Source organism: Podarcis erhardii (assembly GCF_964252035.2).
Source record: "Podarcis erhardii genome assembly, chromosome: 3".
In the NCBI taxonomy this organism is placed as follows: Eukaryota; Metazoa; Chordata; class Lepidosauria; order Squamata; family Lacertidae; genus Podarcis; species Podarcis erhardii.
Window position 1 is genome coordinate 70,171,978 of NC_138507.1, and position 22,622 is coordinate 70,194,599.

At 43.2% G+C, this 22,622-nt stretch overlaps 1 protein-coding gene across 1 annotated transcript; it reads right to left on the reverse strand.

The window, feature by feature from the left end:
• Positions 1-2,428: 2,428 nt before the first annotated feature.
• Positions 2,429-19,261, reverse strand: RSPH3 (radial spoke head 3). The gene is made up of 9 exons (XM_081856528.1): positions 19,074-19,261; positions 16,125-16,212; positions 14,957-15,101; positions 14,014-14,159; positions 12,083-12,286; positions 10,809-10,971; positions 9,919-10,005; positions 7,963-8,108; positions 2,429-2,613 (listed from the first exon to the last, which is right to left on the reverse strand). The coding sequence occupies exons 1-8, from the start codon at positions 19,196-19,198 to the stop codon at positions 7,987-7,989; spliced, it is 1,080 nt and encodes a 359-aa protein (XP_081712654.1). The 5' UTR covers positions 19,199-19,261; the 3' UTR covers positions 2,429-2,613; positions 7,963-7,986.
• Between the last annotated feature and the right edge of the window lie 3,361 nt (positions 19,262-22,622).

Sequence of the window (22,622 nt, forward strand, 5' to 3'; positions counted from 1 at the left end):
ATAAAAATTCGGCCTAACTAGATGTCATGGGGGGGGGGACGGGACACGAGCGCCGCCAACCAGCCTCTCCCCTCATGTGTTTCTAGCAATATCTCATAAAAGAAACATGTGACATTATGTCATTGTACATAGCAGCATATCCTCGTCGTTGACTACTGCTTGCAGGGAGTGTGGAAATGCTGGACATGATTCTGTCACATCACACATTCCTTGTGCTCAACACCTCTTGGATGTTGTTGGAGTCAAATTCCCACCCATCCCATCCAGTATACTCAATGGTCAGGATGAAGAGAGCAGCATCAAGAGGGCCTCAGATCCCCCATTCCTGGCCTAAAGGGGGTTGTGGGGTTTTTTTTTGGGTGTGTGTGTTTGTGTTTTTATATTGCAATTTTATCCTGTGAACCACCCAGAGACCTGCAGGTATAGGGCGGTATACAAATGTAATAAACAATAAATAAAAATAAAAATAAACCGAATACCTCCATTACAAAATGACCACACACTGAAACCAGTATAAAGCCAGTTTGTAATTTGTTGTTCTCTAAGGTGTGCTGCGGTTCATAGGTCTGAAAAGAGAATCACGTAAGAAGCCACGACTACAGAGGTCTCTTGATGCATTGTCTATTGATGGGAATTAGCCACGATTTATTGAGAGCTGAATTATTGAGAGTGTTTTAAATTTTTATTTGATGATGAAACTTTTATATTGTAATGCCACTGTGGCTGTAAAGTGTTCCGTATGTTTTATGCTATAAACTGCCCTGGAATTGTGAACTGAGGATGGAAAAGAGACAAAAGGAGGAAATATTGTTCCCAGTGATGCCAATGGGAGCTTCTTTGCCAGGGCTAATAGGAGGGAATGAGTGTCTGTGTGACTGGTATCTGGCAGGGAGGAAATGGTTAACCTCTCCCCCCCCCCCCGAGTGCTGTGGTCCTGATCCACATTTTTAAAAAACATGTTTTGCATCACTACAAAGGATGTTGATGCTTCACATGTAGTTTGATTCTATGCCCCCTTCAGAGTGAATTACACTCTAAATGCAAAAAAAAAAGCCCCTCTCTCTGCTGCTCCAGAAGGGAGGAACCAGACCAACAGATTCAAATTACAGGAAAGCAGACTGCAAATAAACATTAGGAATAATTTTCTAATGGTAAGAGCTGTTTGACAGTGGAACCAGTGTTTTTACCGGCACCTATTTCCCCCCCAAACAACCACTGAGTGGAACAGACTCCCTCTGAAGGTGGTGGACTCTCCTTCCTTGGAGGTATCAAAGCAGAGGTTGGAGGGCCATCTGTCAGGGATTCTTTAGCTGTGATTCCTGTACTGCAGGGAGCTAGGCTAGACAACCTTGGGGTCCCTTCCAATTCTCCCATTATATGATTCGATGATTCTCGCTTTCTGAAGACAGAAATGAAACAGAGGGAAAAAGCAGAATTGCCCTTGCATGTTCTGCAGGCCTAAACTTCACAATCCACAGTTTAACGAAATATAATGGGGGAGGTGGGGTTGCAGTATATTACAAAATAAGGAAGCGGTTTTTAACTGTAGAAGTTTCATTTATTTTTAAAATGCATTTTAATTCTCTTTACACAATGCAACCAGAGCCGGCTCAGTCATTAGACGGACTGAGGAAGCTGTCTTAGGGCAGAAGCAGCCACCAAGGCATTAGTCCTGCAGGGGCCCTATCTGTCCTGCCACCAGTGCAGTAACAGCACTTGTTTCGGCCCAATCAGGTGAGATCCAACCCAAAATTGAAGCCAATGATGGCACCGCTTCACCAGCGGCAAAGGTGGCAGGGCAGGTGGAGAAGCAGCTCCAGTGGCAGCAGGTATGACAGTGGGGGCTGCAGTGGCAGGGCCAGGCGGCGCTTTCTGTTTCAACTCAAGCTGAGAAACAGCATGTGCCGCGCCTGAATGAAACACACATATATAAAGAACAAGTACAATCTGCTTCTACTTATCAGTGATAGGATTTATATTACACCCTTCAGAAACGTTTTCTCCACAGCACATCTAGAGCATTAAACAACATTTAAACAATTAAAAATGCAACAATATTAAAATGAATAAAAACAGCATACTCAAAACTCTGGGCAACATCTGGTTATATCTGCCTGCTAGGGCAATGAAAATTTGCTTGGACAGAGTGACTTCTGGTTTCTCGTCTTCCCACATCTCCCCCAAATCTGTGCCAACAGTCCAGCACAGATTTGGTGAACTTAAGTAGGACTGCAAGAGGAAGCAGAAGCAGAAGTCCCATTGTGTGAGTAGATCCCTGCTTGGATCTACCTTGGATCTCACCCTCCAAGTACTGAAAAATACACACATGCAACATTTATGAAATTTTCTTCTCATCTTAAAAGCTTACTATTCTGTTGTTTACAACAATAACAATAACTAATAAGAGAAATAAGGGCAAAACATACAGTTAAGATTAGAACAAACAATTTTGTTGTAATAAAATTATCAAGTTTGCCAACATTAGTAAAAAAACAAAACAGTAATTTTCATTTTATTATTTGCCCTGGGGATAATTTCCAGCAGGACAAATTCAATATTTGGTTGATGTTCCCAGATAACGATGTGCAATCTTCTTGAATATATTATAGATCCCTGTTAAAACACAGAAAAGTTTATGTTAAAACTGTGCATTGTCTCTTTTATCATCTAAGTATTTAAAAATGCTTTACAACCTTCACACTGGAGAGATCCCATTTTGAATATGTAAGCAAGGACATTGACAACCTGGAAAGGGTTCAAAGAACTTGGCTCTACATCACTTTTTAAGAAGTGTTTGATTTTATTCATTCTTTTGTTTTATCACCTCCAGTTCACACCATTATCTTAAAAGTACATTGCATCAAGACTTACGACGCAATCTAGCCAAACATTTAAAAGTTCAACATTCATTTCGGCAGGAGGGAGTTAAACACCTGCTTAACTTTCCCATTGAAATCAGATGCACTGATTTCTTAACTTTGCCGTGATCATCCCTAACAAATATGTATATATTACGGAAATAGAATTGCTCAATACATATTCAAACCTTTGTTATTAGACAGTACTTGCTGATCGTTCAGAGCATCTGCTTTGCGTCCAGAAGGTCCCCATCTAGCCTAGTATTGCCTACACAGGGTGGTAGCAACTTTCCAGGGTTTCAGACAGGGATTGAACCTGGGATCTTTTGATATGGCAAAGCCTAAGCTCCACCACTGTTTTACCTGGCAAAGTGGGGCTGACCGCTCCATGCAAGTCACTGCTTCATTTACTCCAAAGAATTAGAGAGCCAAAGAAATCTACACATGTAGACTTGCTGCCCAGACAGTGAGGTTTGAAGGAGCATCACTTAGACCCTTCGGAAAATGTAATAATTAATTCTCTTGGTACTTTACTTTCAAACTTGGCTTTATAACATGGGCTTAATTAACAACTTCAGATTGTTCTACAGAGCTGGCACAAGAGACGTTCAGTTTTGAAAAGGTGGGGCTGCTTTCAGGTGTGGTTAAAGATTACACTGCTTTTCTACAGCGGAAAGCAGCGGTGCTCTTTTAAGTGGCAAGGTTCCACTTGAACTGTTGGCATAGCAATACACATGCTTTTGAGGTATACCTGAGGTGGCAGAGTAAATACATCCTGCCGTTCCACCTGGTCTGATGCATTCAGCTCACAGTGTCTGACTCAGCCAGAAAAAAACCCTGGAAACGAGAACCCCCCTCCCAACTCCCCCTGGTTTACACCTCTGCCCATAGATGAAGTGTAACTGTGGCAAAACAAAGCCACAGCGCCACGTCTGGAATACAGAGAACAGTCCTCCAACTACATCAGGTTACATATGGGATAGTGTTCCTCCAGATTTATTTTTTTAGCCAGTTTATAAAAGTATTACCAAACTGCAAACACATTTCTAAAAACCGTGGTGTTAAAAAAAATCATAAAAATATGAAATAAGGAAACAGAGAACAAATGAATGACACTGAATCAAATTAATTCTCTGAAAATGCTTGGCAAAACAGAAGTGTTTTCAGTCAGTGATGAAATACCAAAATGGTAAGCGCATGTCTCATTTCAGTGGGAACATTACTGGTTGGACTCCAAATCCCATCAGCCCCAGCCTGTTTGTTCAGGGATGATGGAAGTTATAGTCCAGCTGCCATCTACAGACCACACGTTCCCCATCTGTGGGTCCAGATCTGTTTTAAAAGGAATGTATTCATTGTAGCATTATACTGTAGCTTTGTAAACTGCTTAGGGACTATTGTCGTTAATATAAATTGTTTAAATGAATGAATTAAAAATAAAACTAGCTTGCTCTGGCTCCTATATATCAGAAATATCTAGAGATTCTAGAAAAGAAGAAGGGTCTCAGTTCTTCCCTATTATAACTGGCCAAGATTTCCAGGTCTAAGAGCTGATACATAACCACACCTAGCATAATCCATTAATGTGACTCAGCATCCCCCTGCAAATGTGCATTCCTTAAGAAGGCTTACTCATCAGCAGATATTGGTTGTGGCAAATTCTGATCAGACACATCATAAGCAAGAAGACTATTATGAAGAGCTGTGTGAAAGGAATGTTCAGTCTGACTTGGACTTCAGTAGGTGTCACCCATAGGCTCCCATCTAATGCCCACCAGGTTCCCCTGTCCAGTGCTGCTGCTTGCCACTGTAGTTCCACACATTTCCTCTGACACTGTTCCCTCAGTCACTCTCCTCTCTCTCTCTGCCATGTCTTCTGACATTTTTTGGTGATAGGCAGCGAATGAGCCATTGCATTTTGGCAGTGGAGGACCTTGGGCTCTCAAATTTCAGTGGCGCCTTGTGCAATGCCAAAATTCAGCTCCTCGCATGCCTCTCGCGCTCTGGTCTACAACACTGTTTCAGTGCTCCCTGCAGTGTGGCACCCAGTGCTGCCACACCAGTCACGCCACCCTAAAACAGCCTGATTTTGGGCAATCTAACATGGTAAGTGGTCACTGCAGATCGGAGTCAAGTTTGGTTCCCATTCAAAAGTGGCACAGCCACCCATCACTAGAACCTATCTGGGAGGCCAGTGTGCGTTTGCGTCTAGTGACAACAGGAGGATCAGGCTGGTCAGTGACAGTCTTTCTGATCCCCAAAGCCCTCAGCCCAGTTGCCTGACCTGGCTGACCCCTAATGTTGGGCCTGCTTATACTGAGTCAAACCAAAGGTCCATTTAGCCAAGTAGGATCTGAAAGAAAGGCCTTTCCTTGACCCTTGACTTAATAATAATAATAATAATAATAATAATAATAATAATAATAATAATATATTTATACCCCGCCCATCTGACTGGGTTTCCCCAGCCACTTTGGGCAGCTCCCAACCAAACATTAAAACACAATACAGCATTAAAAACTTCCCTAAACAGGGCTGCTTTCAGATATCTTTTAAAAGTAAGATCGCTTTGCTTATTGCCTTGACATCTGATGGGAGAGCGTTCCACAGGTGGGCGCCACTACCGAGAAAGCTCTCTGCCTGGTTCCCTGTAACCTCACTCCTCGTAGTGAGGGAACCGCCAGAAGGCCCTCGGCGCTGGACCTCAGTTTCCAGGCAGAACGATGGAGGTGGAGACGCTCCTTCAGGTATACTGGACTGAGGCAGTTTAGGGCTTTAAAGGTCAGCACCAATACTTTGAATTGTGCTCGGAAACATACTGGGAGCCAATGCAGGTCTCTCAGGAGCCAGTGCAGATCTCTCTTGATCCTAAGAGTCTTTCAACATGTAAACGACGTGATTCACCACTATGACTGGTACATGCTCAAAGAGGAGTGGCTTATGCATGGCCCTCCTGATGTTGGAGTCTAGTTTCCACCAGCTGCAGTGAACATGGCTAATTTGGAAATTTCAATCCAGCACTAGCTGGAGGTCTACAGGTTCTCCATCCCTAACAGAGACAGGCATACTACTCTTGAGATAGTTATACTCCTGACCTGGTTATGTTTGAATTCCCAAGGAAACCTAGCTCAGATATAGGATTTGGGGGTGGGGGTGGACATTGGGCATTGATAACAGCAATCTGAGTTACACCCCAACACAAACTCTGGCCTTGTTTTTCACTGATAACAGTTGGCCAGAGTGATTGTGAAAGATGCAAATTCCTGATTATTATCCCAGAGTGGGCAATCCTATGCACTCTTACCTGGCAGCAAGTCCCACTGGATTCAACAAGTCTGAGTAGGCATGCATCAGATTGCTCTATTAAGGAATGCATACACCTTCAGCAAGCCAGAGGGTTTGTGGGTAAAAGCAAAGGCATTCATCAAGAGGTGCGAATTTTTTGGTTTCTAATGGCATTGCTGACATCTAGTGGTAAAACTTACTGAACTTCAGTGCAGGGATTAAAATCTACTTCAAAGTTATGTGTTAAAGGTTTGATCCAGCCAGTGTTAAAACCTTTTAAAATCTCATCCATTTGAATGGGAATAAAACACACACATGTTCTTAACAGAAGCCTTATTCTGGTGTTATTAGAACCGGCGTTATTAAGGCGCCCAGTGGAGCTGCCCAGAATGGCTGGGGTAATATAAGAACATTATTATTATTATTATTATTATTATTATTATTATTATTATTATTATTATTATTATTTGCAATAACTTGCAATAATTGTGGGGGCCATGCACACAGACCTCACCCCCCAGCCACAAACATCCACATGGATGCTGTTTTCAACCTTTGCATCTTCAGTGCAAAGGATTGAAGGAAGCTTCTAAGAATATGTAGCCGAATGCCCTCAGAAGCTTGCCTAAGGTGAGGAGACCTGCGTAATGAGGTTTTGCAGTCCCAAGGAGGCACCTAAGCACTTTTAACTGAGCATGTGCAGAATATTTTTCTGCTGAACAAGTGATGGTTGAAACTGAATCTAACAAAGCCATGAACGGGTATGTGAGCACAGGGCTGCTGCCCACAACATTCGCACGACTTCTTTCACCTCAGTTCTAATAATGCCTGAATGCACCTTCTGTCATTTAAATAATTGTGAGTGGAATGCAGTTAATTTTGGTCAGATCCCTCGTGTCTTCATTATCCCAAGGCCTAAGTAAACATTAGGGACGTGGGTGGTGCTGTGGGTTAAACCACAGAGCCTAGGACTTGCTGATCAGAAGGTCGACGGTTCGAATCCCTGTGACGGGGTGAGCTCCCATTGTTCGGTCCCTGATCCTGCCCACCTAGCAGTTTGAAAGCACATCAAAGTGCAAGTAGATAAATAGGTACTGCTCCGGCAGGAAGGTAAATGGCGTTTCCATCCGCTGCTCTGGTTGCCAGAAGCAGCTTAGTCATGCTGGCCACATGACCCGGAAGCTGTACTCCGGCTCCCTCGGCCAATAAAGCGAGATGAGTGCCGCAACCCCAGAGTCTGTCATTACTGGACCTAATGGTCAGGGGTCCCTTTACCTTTTTAAGTAAACATTAATTGCATAGTTAACAAAGGCATCTGGATTTGTAAATACCTGGCATGTGTTTGGGGAGGGTGGAGTCATTTTCATGGGCGCTACAGTGGATGTGTAGGGGAGGTTTAGCTTTCCTTCCCCAGCTGAGATCCCATTAAAAACTGCCACTGCCAGGGCCAGCCATGGATGTTCCGCCACTCCAGGCCAAACAGAAAATGCTGCCCGCCCCCCCCCCCCCGCTGCTGCCTCCGTGCCCACCTGTCTTCCTCCTCTGCTGCCGCCTGCCTCCTCCTCAGTGTCCACCTGCAGCCTTGGAGACAGCTGTGGCAGGCAGGCATGGAGGAGGCAGTGGCAGATTTTGGCAAAGCAGGCAGCCAGGTGCAGAGAAGGCACAAGAGGAGGGATCTGCCACCTGAGGCAATTTTCTGACCTCGCTGCCTAGGCAGTGCGGCCCTGGTCCCTGCAGGGCCATCAGCAGTCATTGAGATTATTATCATCAGGCTGTATATAATTTTGATAGGACCAATACCTAATTTCTTTCCCATTACCTGCTTCTTTGGAGTTTAGCCACTTTACTTTCCAGTAGTAGGGAAACGAGCATTTTTCCATGATTTTTGACGTCGTGGTAGGCGACCAATTGGCTGATTTTCGGCAAAGTCCTTCAACCTCTTTCCAACCACGTCATTAATTAAGCCTGAAAATTTAATTGCTTTGAATGGAAGTTTATCCAATGAGCCATTTAGATAATTTCTTTGAAGAAATTAGTCGGCACAGCAATTGTACTGATTTATTTTGATGCATAGTTGTCCACAAGGGCTCAGGGGATATTAGATATCATTAGGAAAAGAATACATAGTTCATAAAACATACATAGGTCAGAAACTAAATGCAAAAAGGCTAGAAAATGAAAGAAACAGAGGTTTACATGTGCAGGAAAGTGCTTTTCATCTTTGGGTGTTGTCTTGTTTTCGGAGTTCCTTAGCAAGATCAATGATAGTCAAGAGATACATATGCCCAGTGCTTTTTTTCCTAAAAAAATATATGTTTAGGGGTACTCTAATTTTCCTACTCCTATTTAAATACTGCCCCTGAATGAGGCAAAACTTAGTTTCACAAAGATTTTAGGGGTATGCATACCCATAGCTGTCAACTTTCCCCTTTTTTTGTGTGGAATCCTATTCGGAATAAGAGAATTTCCCTTTAAAAAAGGGAAACGTTGACAGCTATGTGCATACCCCTACGTCCCCCCAGAAAAAAGCACTGTATTGTCTTTAGATTTGCATGTCCTAAAAAAACCAGTGCCACATGCATGATTCCCCAGCACAGCAAATCATGTCTGAAATTTGGGGTGCCTGGGTCTGCTGCCCTAAGACAGTCAAAAGTCCCATTAGGCACATTTATGAAATTTTAAATACATAGGAAAGGAAGGAAGGGCAGGGTATGACTTGAAGTAAAGACTTTCCCACTAGTTTCAGCATGAGAGACTGCTCAAATCATTTGAGCCAAATTTAACTTTGGCTGACTTATATCAGAAAGAGCAATTCAACCACGAAATCCATTACTTATAAAGGTGGTGGCCTCTCCCTGGTGGTGCTCTTTCAGTAGCAGCCAACTATTAGGGATGTTCTAGCTCTGGGTTTCTTGAACTGAGCAGTAGTTGGACAATATACTCTATAAGATCCCCACTAACTCCACATGATTCTATGAAATATACAGTTAGAAACAGAAGTTTGCATCTAGCATTGGAGGGTTCCCATATTTAAAAAAGTAAGAAGACCAGGACACCCTAAAAGTTGTTGAGCTTTTTGAAGGAAGACCCCAAAATTATTGTGTCCCCCCCCGCACATATGGCAGCTGTGAACATTAGCTACAAGTAGACCCACTGTAGCTAACAGATGACAGCTAATGAAGGTCCATTAATGTCACTGAGTGGAATTCAATGGGGTTCAACCCAGAACTACTTATTCACAATACTGTAGTTCAATAAACATTCCTGTTATTGGGCTTGTCATTCTAGGTTTTCTCAATAGTTTTTGAATCAGCCTTCTTATTATGTACCAGAAACAAAATTGGGCTCACATTTGGACTTCTCTTAAGTTTACCTACATCAACTCTTCATGGATAATTTGCAAGCTGAGTTCTAACAATAAGTGTGTTTATAACAGCCATGGTAAAATATACTTGTAATGGTCAATTCTGTTTATTTGTTTGTTTGTTAATAAGTACGGTACCTGAGATCACACTTAGATCCACACTTAGAGTGGATCTAAACACAGGAAAAATAAGTCAGAAATTAGATCTTGTTAACAAAAGAAAATAATCTCTATGGAAAAATGAGTTTTAAAATTTCCTGGTCTCTGGCGCCATCTGGTGTTGCATGTTTATAGTGCATTCAAATTGCTGTTTCTTTACTAATGTAGCTGAGTCCCTGATCACAGTGCTATTCTGTAATCAGTATGGCAGAATGTTAGCTAGTCTGTATTACTTTATTTCTACTAACTTACAGTCAGTCATTACTCTTCCTAGCTGGTTCGACGCCATTCTTTTTACCACACCGCTCATCAAATATGGAAGGAATTCTTTCTCAACATCTGTATGATGTAAGAGAGCAAAAGAGTCCACCTGGATCAGTCCAAAGACCCACAAGGCCATCCTTCAGCCCACACAATAGCCACCCAGATGCCTCTGGGAAGCTGAAAGGCAGCACAGGAGTGCAGTAACATCTCCCCTCTTGTGTTGCCTAGCAACTGATATTCAAGAGGCATACTGTCTCTGAGAGGGGAGGCAATACAAAGCCACCCTGACTTGTGCCCTGTTTGAAAGTCATAATTGTGGTAGTTCAATTATGCATTGCTTCACAGAAGGACTTCATTTTGGAACAAGCAAAGATGACCGGGATTCTTCTGTTCTAAGCTGAGTGGTCTGAAATATACATCTCTTCTTTTTAATACTCCAAAATATCTCAGCTGTCTGCAGATATGTGTGTGTGTATGTCCTTGTTCAGTTCATTTTAGCTGATTCTTTCCACCAGGGGGCACATTCACCCTTTGCCAACCATGTGCCAGTTGTGGGTGTGGCTACCTTCACAAGGCTGTATACGCACAGGACACACATAAGCACACAGTCCATGTAGATCCATGGGTCATGGGATGGGGCGTTATCAAAAGGGTTGTTGATCTGATGACTAGGGAGGTGTGAGATGCATCCCTGTTAAGGTGGTGGACTGGGTGGAGAGGTTTAAATATGTGTCTTTTTCGCCACCAAAATTGGGGGACCAGAAAAAAATTGCTTGGGGAGGCCTGGTTAACCCTCAGCTGGGAGTTAATCAGCCCTGAACTTTGTGATGCAGAATTCCCGTTTTAAAAGCTTATGTGCAATAAAGAATGATACATACCTCTTTCTATGATATCGAAGAAGAAACCCTTATTGTGAAGATCATTAAAGACTGAAGGAATGAGGTTCGACAAGTATCGCAGAGAAAAGGCTCGAGATGAAATTTTCTGCTTGACTTCTGACGACTTTGTATTTGCGGTGACCTGCTGCGCTTTACGGCGAGCCTTTAAATAATAAGGAAAGGGTGCATATAACTTCAAGCAATGTAGACATTTTTCTATAGAACCATAGAATTGTAGAGTTGGAAGGGAACCCAAAGGTCATCTAATCCAACCCCTTGAAATGCAGGAATCTTAACTAAATCATACATGACAGATGGCCACCCAATCTCTGCATAAAATATGCCAGTGCTCTAAAACAAACAAAAAAAACCCTTCAATTAAGTGCTGAAAAGCTTGCTGAATCCTGACAAAAGAAACTGTAAGAATCCTATGAATTACTTTTAATGAGATATTAAAATCTTTATTAATCTTTATTAATTTGTGCAATGTGTGAAGAAACCATTTTCCTAAAAAGGAAAAAAAAATGATACAAGAAACGGAAACTGAAGAGAACAATACAGCATGTATTTCATCCCAGGCCTTCAAAAGCTTGTTTTCTTCCAGTGAGCAAATCTATGAAGCAGGGGTAGAGAACCTGTGTCCTGAAGATGCTATTGGACCCCAGCTCCCATCAGCTGTAGCCAACATGGTCAATGCTCAGGGATGATGGGATCTAGAGTCCAGCAAAGGAACTATTTCTCTTTACCTGTTTTGCATTTTAATTCACCACATCTTACCATGGTTTTGTGTGATAACACCTATTTCTGTCTGCTGATGGCAAAGTTTATGGCCTGGCCTTTGATGAAACAAGGCAGCTTTCTAACTAAGTGGTTGCCTGGTTACCTATGGTGAGTGACAATTGCTCCCAGATGACCAGGTGAGGTACACCATCAGCACTGCCTCTTTCCCCTATTGTGCTTTTCTCTTTTGCCCCCTTAGTTCTGCCAAAACACAGCTCTGGCCATATTCCACTGGTGAAACCTAACCAGTCTTCAGATGCTATGAGTGTGGCATGTAGCTATACAGTCCCAAATCGGAACCAATCGGAAGCAGCGCTTTGGTTTCCGAACGTTTTGGAAGTCAAACAAACTTCCGTAACGGATTCCGTTCGACTTCCAAGGTACGACTGTATTACATTTATTACGATGTCTCTCTCTCTGTGATTATACAGAATGAAGAGCGGGTTAGGAATTTTTCAAATGAACAAGCAAACTTGGGTTCACATCAGCTATACCTTTTCCTCATTCCGCCGTATCTCTTGTTGTTCTAGGCGCTGGACTTCAGCCAGCTCTGCGTTGCGCAGTTCGTGATATCCGAACTGGTGCGCCTGAAGATTGGCCAGCTCTTCTTCCTCCGTGACTTCCAGCAAAGCTTGCTCCACGGTTTTCCCAACTAAAACTTCAACAATTGGTCTGACTTCAATATCGAAGTCAAAGAGCTGAGGATAAAAAGCCAGCGCTGAGTCAACATATAATGTTATGTTTTATGAAGGGGGAACAGAAATAACTGACTTCTGAAACAATTGCTGAAATTACAGACGAGCCTTTCATTGGTGACAAGATTGTTGCCCTATGTCCGGATTTCCTCGGACATTACCATGGGATTTCAAAGGCGGAATTGACGTCCGGATGGAATTTTAAGTCAATTGAAAAATCACGCTTTTATAAAAAAAGTTCAACAACTTTTGGGTTTTCCTAAAACAAACAAACAAAAAAACCTCAACAGTTTTGGGGTCTTCCTAAAAACTTTTTGAAATATGGCAACCCTAGATAAGGCATTTGCAAGGAGCATGTTTACCTTTTGCAAATGATGGACAAACAGTAACGCTAATAATAGCAAATGCTGAAGTAATAACTATTTTTACACTATTTGGAACTTGAAACAAACTCTGTCCAGAACAAAATCCAAGGCTGCTAACAAGTCTAGCAGGGGGAGATAGTGGGCTGGATCTGGACATTCAGTCTTAGCATAGAGCCACTGAAATAGTGGAGCTTAAGTTAATCATAATTTAAGTTCTACTGATTTCCATGGGTCAACTCTAAGCATGATCATGGCTGGATCCATCCCATTGTGCCAGCTGTTGCCTGTTCTCTAGCTTCATTTTGTGGCAAAATCTGGCAGGGTCGGATATCCTATTAGAATTAGTTGCTTTTCATCTGAACCTGCTTGTAATTCAGGAGCAACACACTCGAGAAGATCTCTTGCCAAAATAGCTTACCTTGTTCAGGAGTAGCCAGTTCGTTTACCAAAGCCAGGGACAAAATAGACCTGCTTCTATTTCCCCCCTTTAGACATAATTTTGCGCTCAGCTAGCATATGAGAAAGGGCACTTAAGCATGCAGAAAATCTACCTGTAGAAAATTATGGCAAGGAGGTAGGCAGAACGGTGATTTTCTTTCAGGCCTCCACATTAGGTGATTTTGTGCCATAGAATCAAGACAAAGGTAAATCCTAGCACTACGCTTGCTCTGTTTGCCATTGCATAACAAAATCATCACTTGGCCTCTGATAATTGCTGTACTGCCTGCTGGACAACAGAGATAGCAGGAGCGGGGTGGTCCTGTGGTCTAAACCACTGAGCCTCTTGGGCTTGCTGATCAGAAGGTCAGCAGTTTGAATCTGTGTGACGGAGTGAGCTTCCATTGCTGTGTCCCAGCTCCTGCCAACCTAGCAGTTTGAAAGTACACCAGTGCAAGTAGATAAATAGGACCGTTGTGGTGGGAAGGTAAATGGCGTTTCCGTGCACTCTGACTTCCGTCACAGTGTTCCGTTGTGCTAGAAGCGGTTTGCTCATGCTGGGCACATGACCCAGAAAGCTGTCTGTGGACAAACGCCGGCTCCCTCAGCCTGAAGCGACATGAGCGTCATACCCCATAGTCTCCTTTGACTGGACTTAACTGTTCAGGGATCCATTACCTAGAGATAGTATCTTTTTGATAACTCTACTGGATCCAAAGGGCCAATTAAATCATATTTACTTAGGAAGCATTTTGTCAACAGGAAAGGATAAAACTTGCATGCCGACTGATCCACATGCTATTCTGTTCTTCCAGTATTGAATTTTACAATGTGGTGAATGCAGAGGATTTCTGAATGCTTTAATTTAAGAGGAGAAGGGGTTTTACTGTTCAGGTAGTTTTATCAGGTAAATTAAGCTCTGAATACCTCTCCTTCTTCTATTTGTGTAGCGACATCTGCCCCAGTTTTTGATGGTACGAACAAGGGGCTGTCTGGTCTCAGCAGGAAAGCATCTGTTTGACATTCCATATCAACTTCGATAATGCGGTCTGCAATCTCTTCCAGGTACAATTCTGAAACAGTGACACAATGAAGGCTATGGTTAGGGGGCTCCTAGCTTCTGCAATTTAAAATTGGCAGGACTGACAAGAAGGGTCAGGGTGGGCGAAGCTGGTACAAATTACTAAGGTTCAGAACGGGGCCTGGGGCCCAACTATTTTGCATATGTTTTATGTAATTCTTACTAAAATATATGTTTCATAGTCAATGCATGCACAGAATAATGGCTTGCGAACCTGTGCTGTGGACCAAGCAATTCCCAGTATTAATATGAACATTGGCTTCTGCGCTTTGACATTGTTAGGACAATGCAGCCTTAACTTATTATGCTCAGCCACGTTTGTATGTGAACGCTGTACAAATATAACAAAGTTGTTATGTGATACTCATTGTGTTGCGTTACACGTATAAATTTAACTTTTAAAGTGTATGGTAAGCTCAGCAATGATTGTGTGGGTGCTTATATTATTGAGATAAGTCATTAGGCTCTTAATATCCTCAACAGGTACAGATATGATCATATTTATCATTAATGTAAAATTGAGACCACACATTTATTTTATATCCCATGTACCATAAATATTTTTAGCTGGTCTGACCTTGTTGGGGTGGAGAGGTCTGAATTTTTTCCACCAGGGTTCAAACCCCTTCTTAGTGGCCCTGAGCATGGCTCTCATTGGCTACTTTTGGAGGAAGGGCAGGATATAAATAAAACCAACCAATCAATAATCTTTACTGAAATAGTGTGGGTCAGAGTCAGCCAGTGAGTTGTGTCAGCAGAAGCCCTGCACAAGGATTTCTGGCGCTTTACCTGTCTGCACATCGGCCCGAAGCTGGGGAATCTCAACCTGAGGGGCATGGACTTCGCTCTCTTCCTTTGCTCTCTTTCTGGCAAGCATTTTCTGGTGGGCTTCTCGTTGCTTCTGAATCTCAACAGGATCAGTTTCAGCAGGGCACTGGGAAATGGGGTGGAAAGTTCCTCTTAAAATAGCAGCTAACCTGGGCAGAAGACAGGGCTTTATTTCAGCCAGAACTGAATGGAACTTAGTTCCAGCACCTCTCAGGTGAGAGCCATTGCCATAATAAGAGAACAAGGGAGACATTCATGGTGAGTTCCAGCACCCTTTTTTCTAGAAAAATAGCAATGGTGGTAGAGATGAGAAAACCTAAGGTTTCTTTTTCCTCTTTTGGCTAGTAAACAAAACTCTTTCCTTTGGAGTCCTAGGCCAGGAATAATCCAAAGAAATAATCCAAAGAAAGCTTAGCCTGCTTAAATCCCATTGAAGTCAATGGAACATACATTCTGATCAGATGTACGCCTACTAAGAATTAAATAAGGGTAATGTGGTGGAATGCATTTCCCTCCCACAAGTGTGGGAGACCCTAGTGTGGGAAGTCCCCCACCATACTTCAGTCCAAACTGTGTTGCATCTGTGCCTGAAAATAGCATTGCAAAAATGGGGGGCTCAAGAAACTAGGCATAGAATTAAGGTCAATAGGACTTAAATATAACCTTCAATGTGTGGCAGTGTAAGTGCTCTAGGTGGCACTGCAATTTACTTAAACTTCTCTTCCCCAAAGCACTGAGATTGGAGAGTCCTGGTAAAACTATTCTCTCTGATTTACTTTCCAGTCCCAACTAAGTTCTCCCTCCCCTGGAGAGATAATTGTGGAATCCCTGGATACTTTCAGAATCCACTATAGGTTCCAAAGTAGTTTTCCATATGTTTAAATGTGCCTTACCCCAGAATATTTGTCAACCATGTCCTCTTAATCTGCAGCATTCCTCTGCTAAACCTGTGATGGCCCATTCACACATGCAAGTCGTTGCTTGATGCTGAAGTCATCATTTGATTAACATTAACGTGTGAACCGGCCTCAACAGTGTTCTCTTGCATATATGTGTGCATTTCCAACCACCATTTGCTTGTTTTCTCATGTTCAAGAAAAATATAAAGATTTGTGTAAAAAGGACCTACCCAAGGTAATGACTGAAGAGCATATGTGTTGCCTCGAACCACTCTTCTGTCATACATGAGATTCCCATAGCAGACTGGGTATTCTTCACTGAAATACATTAAATTAAGACAAGAAAAAGTTTGGTGGAGTTTGAAATATTGTTAATCCAATATTTCTTAGAACAGAGATGATGACCCCCAGGCCTCTTTAGCTAGCCGATGGGATTCTCCCCAGGCCACATTCCTTATTGGCACTGCTTTGTACCCTCCTCAAGTGTTTTTTGCCTGGCTGGAATTTGTTCCGGAACTCTGGTAATGTGTCTTGCAGACCCTCCAAGTGTCCCTATTCTCCAGGGACGTCCCTGATTTAGAGAAGCCACCCCGGTTTCTGATTTGATCCCGGAATGTCCCATTTTCCCTTAAAGGTAAAGGGTAAAGGGACCCCTGATCATTAGGTCCAGTCGTGGACGACTCTGGGGTTGCGGCGCTCATCTCGCTTTACTGGCCGAGGGAGCCGGAATACAGCTTCCGGGTCATGTGGCCAGCATGACTAAGCTGCTTCTGGTGAACCAGAGCAGCGCACGGAAACGCCGTTTACCTTCCCGCCAGAGCAGTACCTATTTGTCTACTTGCACTTTGATGTGCTTTTGAACTGCTAGGTTGGCAGGAGCAGGGACCGAACAACGGGAGTTCACCCCGTTGCGGGGATTCAAACTGCTGATCTTTTGATCGGCAAATCCTAGGCTCTGTGGTTTGACCCACAGCGCCACCCGCGTCCTTAGGGTGTCCCTATTTTTCCTTAGGGTGTCCCTATTTTCATTGGAGGAATGTTGGAGGGTATGGAGTTACCCAATCCCCAAGCTGTCTGAAGGCAATCCTGTATAGGGAAGGTGTGTGTGTTTTTGTAATGTTTAATGTTTTATTATGTTTTTCATAAATATTAGAAGTTGCTCAGAGTGGCTGGGGCAACCCAGTAAAAGGTGTGGGGTATAAATAGTAAAATTATCGTTATGGAATGGGACACCCCCATTTTCATTGGAGAAATGTTGGAGGGTATGTTCTTGGTTGCTGGGATGGAGGATAGAGAGGGGTGTGTGTAGAAACCAGCCTACTGTACAAGGGTAAAATTCATATTCATTCCTCTGCCCTCCACTGGTATGTGGCCCAGAAGGGAATGTGGCTGTTGGACTGAAAATGGTTTCCTGTCCCTGTCTGAGAAGGACTCAAAAATGAAGGACAAAAGAAAAAGGAAGAACAAAAGATAGAGAAAGCTGTACTTACCAACCTAGAAATGCATAAAAACATACAAAGCTACTTAGATGAACTATCTGTCCACCCAGGCTAGTATTATGCACTGTGGATGTATTCTCTAAGATCTTGGGTGGAAGTCTTTCACAAACCTTGGTACCTGGTCATTTGGAGATGCCAAAGACTGAACCTAGGATGTAAGGTGTGTGATCTGCCACTGAACTATTATCCCTCCCCAAAGGATAGCTGTCTGGTTACCTCCACTCCACTCTTAAACTAGGGCTGTGTACACACAATATCTTTAAAGTACATTTCAAGCACTTTCTTTCCCTCAAATAATTTTGGGTGCTGTAGTTTACCCCTTACGGAGTTACAATTCCCAGCCACCCTGAACAAACTACATTCACACCTTGGAAGTCGAACAGAATCTGTTCCGGAAGTCCATCCGACTTCCGAAACATTTGAAAACCAAAGCGCAGCTTCTGATTCGCTGCAGGAGCCCCGTTGGATGTTCGGCTTCCAAAAATAATTCGCAAACTGGAACAGTCACTTCCAGGTTGGCGATGTTCGGAGCCGAAACGTTCGGGAACTAAGCTTTTGGACTTCCAAGGTACAACTGCCCAGTGCCCAGAATTCTTTAGTGGAAACAATGTCCTTTGAAGGTGCTTTAATGGTATAATGTGCAACATGTTACTTCTGGTGGGTGGATTTCTCTAGAATAAGCCATGAAAGTGAAAGGTTATTGCCTGAAAATTCTCCCCATGAAGCCGAATGCTATGTAAGGTGACAAATTAATTAGCAAGTGGGACATTTGCACAACAAGAGCCATATTGGATCCATTTCCCCTTTGTGAAGCTGGTGTACTGCGTTGTTCTGGTTAAGAGTAAAAGAATTACAAAATTCAGTGAAAGATCTTAAGCGAGTAACAAACGGAAGCTTTGAAAAACAGGACAGCAAAGTTTATAACTGCATGTATAGATTCTTAAGTAGTCTTGGTACTTACAGAAAAATCCAGAGATACAAGGTTTTGCCTTCTCATGGAGAGGGAACATTTGTTATATATAGTGTGCAAGAGATCACTTTCTACTATTTTACCACCAATTTAAAAATCACATTATTCACATGGCAACCGATAGATAATTTTACTTTTAAGAACTTGAGTACAGTACAATGATGATGTACCATTTGTTCATTTGTTTTCTCCCCGCTTTAAACTCTCAAGCTGTGTTCCCCAGCCTGTTGCTCTTTAGATTTTCTGAATCTGTCATTGGTGTCATTTTATCAGATTTTTCATGGAAAGGGAAAATCCAGATTAAATAGGGCAGGGGATATGAGCTGGCATTGCAATGTCGATGATGTTGTGTGGACACCGCGGAAAACTAGCATGTGTGAACAGCACCATTTCCATGGTAAACACCCAACAGGAAGCGACCTACAAGTCCCTTCATCCTTGACCATTGACCATCATGACTGGGGCAGATGGGAACTGGAGTCCAAAAACATCTGGCTGGAGGGCCCAAGGTTAGGGAAAGCTGCTCTAAGGTAACTGTATGAGAAAATACAGCAACCCTAGAGTAGGTACCCCAATAGTGGGGCACACTTACTGCTCATGTGAGCATATGTGAGAGAAGAAGCAGAGTAGATGAGTAGATGCCAAGACAGTCTCCACTCTGGGACTGAGGACTGAGGCTAGGACTATTATGGTCAGGCAATGCTACTCACTGATCACTGGCTGTTGGATCTGGAAATCGTTTTCTAGAGGGCACAACTCGGGGGCGGGTGCTATAGGAGTAAGTACTAGATGCTGGAGCACCATTTGGGGTGAAAATCACTGAGCCTGTGGTCATTCTGAGATTTGTCCACTTTTATCCACTTTAGTTCTAATAGACTTTTCAAAGACTTGGTGGCATAATAGAAGAATCCTCCTTGCCCACTGTTGCTAGGCAATGTGGAGTTCCAGCCTAAACAACGGTTGCCAAGGTAAACTGATCCGGTTTAGGCAACTCTGCTGATTAGCTGCCACTCCAACATTCTGAACTTCTCCTAAACCTTTCCTGATAAATTTTATCAGAGCCACTGGTCGCTCCTTTTTATTAAATGTATCTTAGGCTGCACTTCTGTACCCACTGATCTCGGTATAAGCCCTATTGTCATAGACTGGTTGGATGCAGAGGAATGGTGGGAGGAACCAGCAAGGGAAGAAGGCTCAGAGTCAGGGATTGGTGGTGGGACAACAATGAGTGGTCATAGGGGGAAGAAGGAGAAGATTGGGAAAAGGAGATGTCAGAACCTGAAGAGGTAACAGGGCTTAGTGAGCTGGGAGATTCTGTGGCAGAGAGCAGTCCAGAATCAGCATCAGAAGCTGCAACAGGAGGATGGGAGGAGAGAGGCCAAAAGGTCGAAATGAGTCAGGCTGGTGAGGAGTCATGGGTGTCTCTCCCTTCTACTGTGACCAGCTCCTGTTCCCCCTTGTATCCTGGAACCAGAAGAGGCATGAAGAGGGAGGAGGAGAGGTTGGTTGCATGCAGGTGCTGTCTCTAATTGCTTGGGGGAAATCCTGGGGAGGCAGGGACTTTCAGTCTTGGCAACTGATCCATGGGGCAAGACCTACTGGGTATGAGCTGCTAGGCTCATTAGGCCCGACACTCTGCCAGGTCTGTGTAGATTGTGCTCTTGCTAATAAAGAGTGAACTCCGACTTGCATGGCGTTACTGCCTACTCACTCCTGACACCTACTGAACTAAACAAAATAAAAAAATTCCTTCCAGTAGCACCTTAAAGACCAACTGAGTTAGTTCTAGGTATGAGCTTTCGTGTGCATGCACACTTCTTCAGATACACTGAAACAGAAGTCACCGGACCTTTCTATATAGTGAGAAGGTGGGGAGGGGTATTACTCAGAAGGGTGGTGGGAATGGGTGATTGGCAGATAGCTGCGATGAGCCTGTTGACGACTCTTAACGACTGCAATAGGTCTAACAGGAAAAAGCAAGGGGTGAGAAGGTGAAAAATGGCTTTGTCATGTATAATGAGATAAGAATCCAATGTCTTTATTCAAACCAGGTCTCTCCATAGTTTTAAGTTTGGTGATAAGTTGCAATTCAGCAGCTTCTCTTTCCAGTCTATTTCTGAAATTCCTTTGTAATAGAACAGCTACTTTGAGATCTTGTATAGAATGTCCTGGGAGATTGAAGTGTTCTCCTACTGGTTTTTCTGTCTTGTGGTTCCTGATGTCGGATTTATGTCCATTTATTCTTTGGCGTAAGGTCTGGCCTGTTTGTCCAATATAGAGAGCTGAAGGACACTGTTGGCATTTTATGGCATACACAATGTTAGACGATGAGCAATTAAATAGTCCCGAGATGGTATGTGTGATGTTGTTGGGGCCAGTAATGGTGTTGTCCGGGTGTATGTGGCAGCAAAGTTGGCATCTGGGTTTATTGCAGGCTCTGGTGCCAGTGTCCGTGTTAAGTCTGGTTATAGTATTATTGTGGGTTAGGAGTTGTTTAAGATTGGGGGGCTGTCTGGAGGCAATGAAAGGTCTTCCTCCCAGAGCTTGAGAAAGAGAACTGTCATTGTCCAGGAGAGGTTGTAGATCTCTGATGATGCGTTGTACTGTTTTAACTTGGGAGCTGTATGTGATGACTAGAGGTGTTCTGTTATTTTCTTTTTTGGGTCTGTCTTGCAGCAAGTTCTCTCTGGGTATCAGTCTGGCTCTGTTGATCTGTTGTCTAACTTCATCTGCTGGGTATTTTAGTTCTAAAAAGGTTTGCTGTAGATCTCTTAGGTGAGAGTCTCTGTCTGTAGAATTGGAGCAGATGCGGCTGTAACGTAGTGCCTGGCTATATACAATGGACTGTTTGGTATGTTTGGGATGGTAGCTAGAGGCATGTAGATATGTTTGTCGGTCAGTTGGTTTATGGTATAAGGTGGTGTCTATGCGCCCATCCTGTATTTTTATAGTAGTGTCCAAAAAATGTATTTCTTGCATAGATTGATTCATTGTTAGGTTGATGGTGGGGTGAAAATCATTGAATTTCTGGTGGAAGGTGTCCAGGGTCTGTTGACCATGTGTCCAGATGATAAAAATATCATCAATGTATCGCAGGTACAAGAGAGGTTTGAGTGGGTAGGAGTTTAGGAAACGTTGTTCTAAATCCGCCATGAAGATGTTGGCATACTGTGGGGCCATGCGGGTGCCCATTGCTGTGCCGCTGATCTGAAGGAACAGGTCATCACCGAATTTGAAGTTGTTGTGGGTAAGGACAAATTGGCAGAGTTTGGTAGCAAAGTCCGCTGTGGTTTTATCTGAAATGGTATTCCTTATAGCTTGTAAACCATCGTTGTGTGGGATATTGGTATACAGAGATTCCACATCCATAGTAGCTAGTATAGTATTGTTGGGAAGATTATTTAAAGATTGTATTTTCCTCAGAAAATCTGTGGTGTCACGTACATAGCTGGGAGCACTGATGGCATATGGTTTCAGAACAGAGTCCATATAACCGGAGACACCCACTGTAATAGTGCCAATACCTGAAATGATGGGGCGTCCTGGATTTCCTGGTTTGTGTATTTTAGGTAGAAGATAGAAAGTTCCTGGTCGAGGTTCTGTTGGTGTGTTTGTGAGGATCTGTTCTTGGATGTGTGGGGGTAGCTCCTTAACAATCTTGTTCAGTTCTTTTTTGTATTCTTGTGTGGGGTCTGAGTCCAATTTTATGTAAAAGGCGGTATTGGAAAGTTGTCTGTGAGCCTCCTGAATGTAGTCAGTTTTGTTCATGATGACGACCGCTCCACCTTTGTCCGCTTCTTTAATTATAATGTCTGGGTTGTTTCTGAGATTATCTATGGCTCTCCTTTCGGCATGGTTTAGATTTTGTTGTAAGCGATGGTGTTTTCTGGTCACATCTGTTTGGATTCTGTGGCGGAAGCAGTCAATGTACAAGTCCAGTGTGGTGTTGCGTCCATCAGGAGGGGTCCATGTGGAGTCCCTTTTTGTGTAACACTTTTTCGGTGGTAGTTGGTGGTCAGTGTTCTGTTGGGAGGGTGGTTGTTGTTCTGCAGTGGGTTGTGAAGTTGTTGCTTGTTCTGCTTTGTCTTGTTGTTGTGTGTGTTGAAAATACTCCTTCAGGCGTAAACGGCGGAAAAATGCTTCCAAGTCCCCACAGAACTGAATCATGTCTGGGGATTTGGCAGGGCAGAATGACAGTCCACGTGAAAGGACTGATTCCTCAGCTGGGCTGAGTGCTTGCTGTGAGAGATTGACAATAT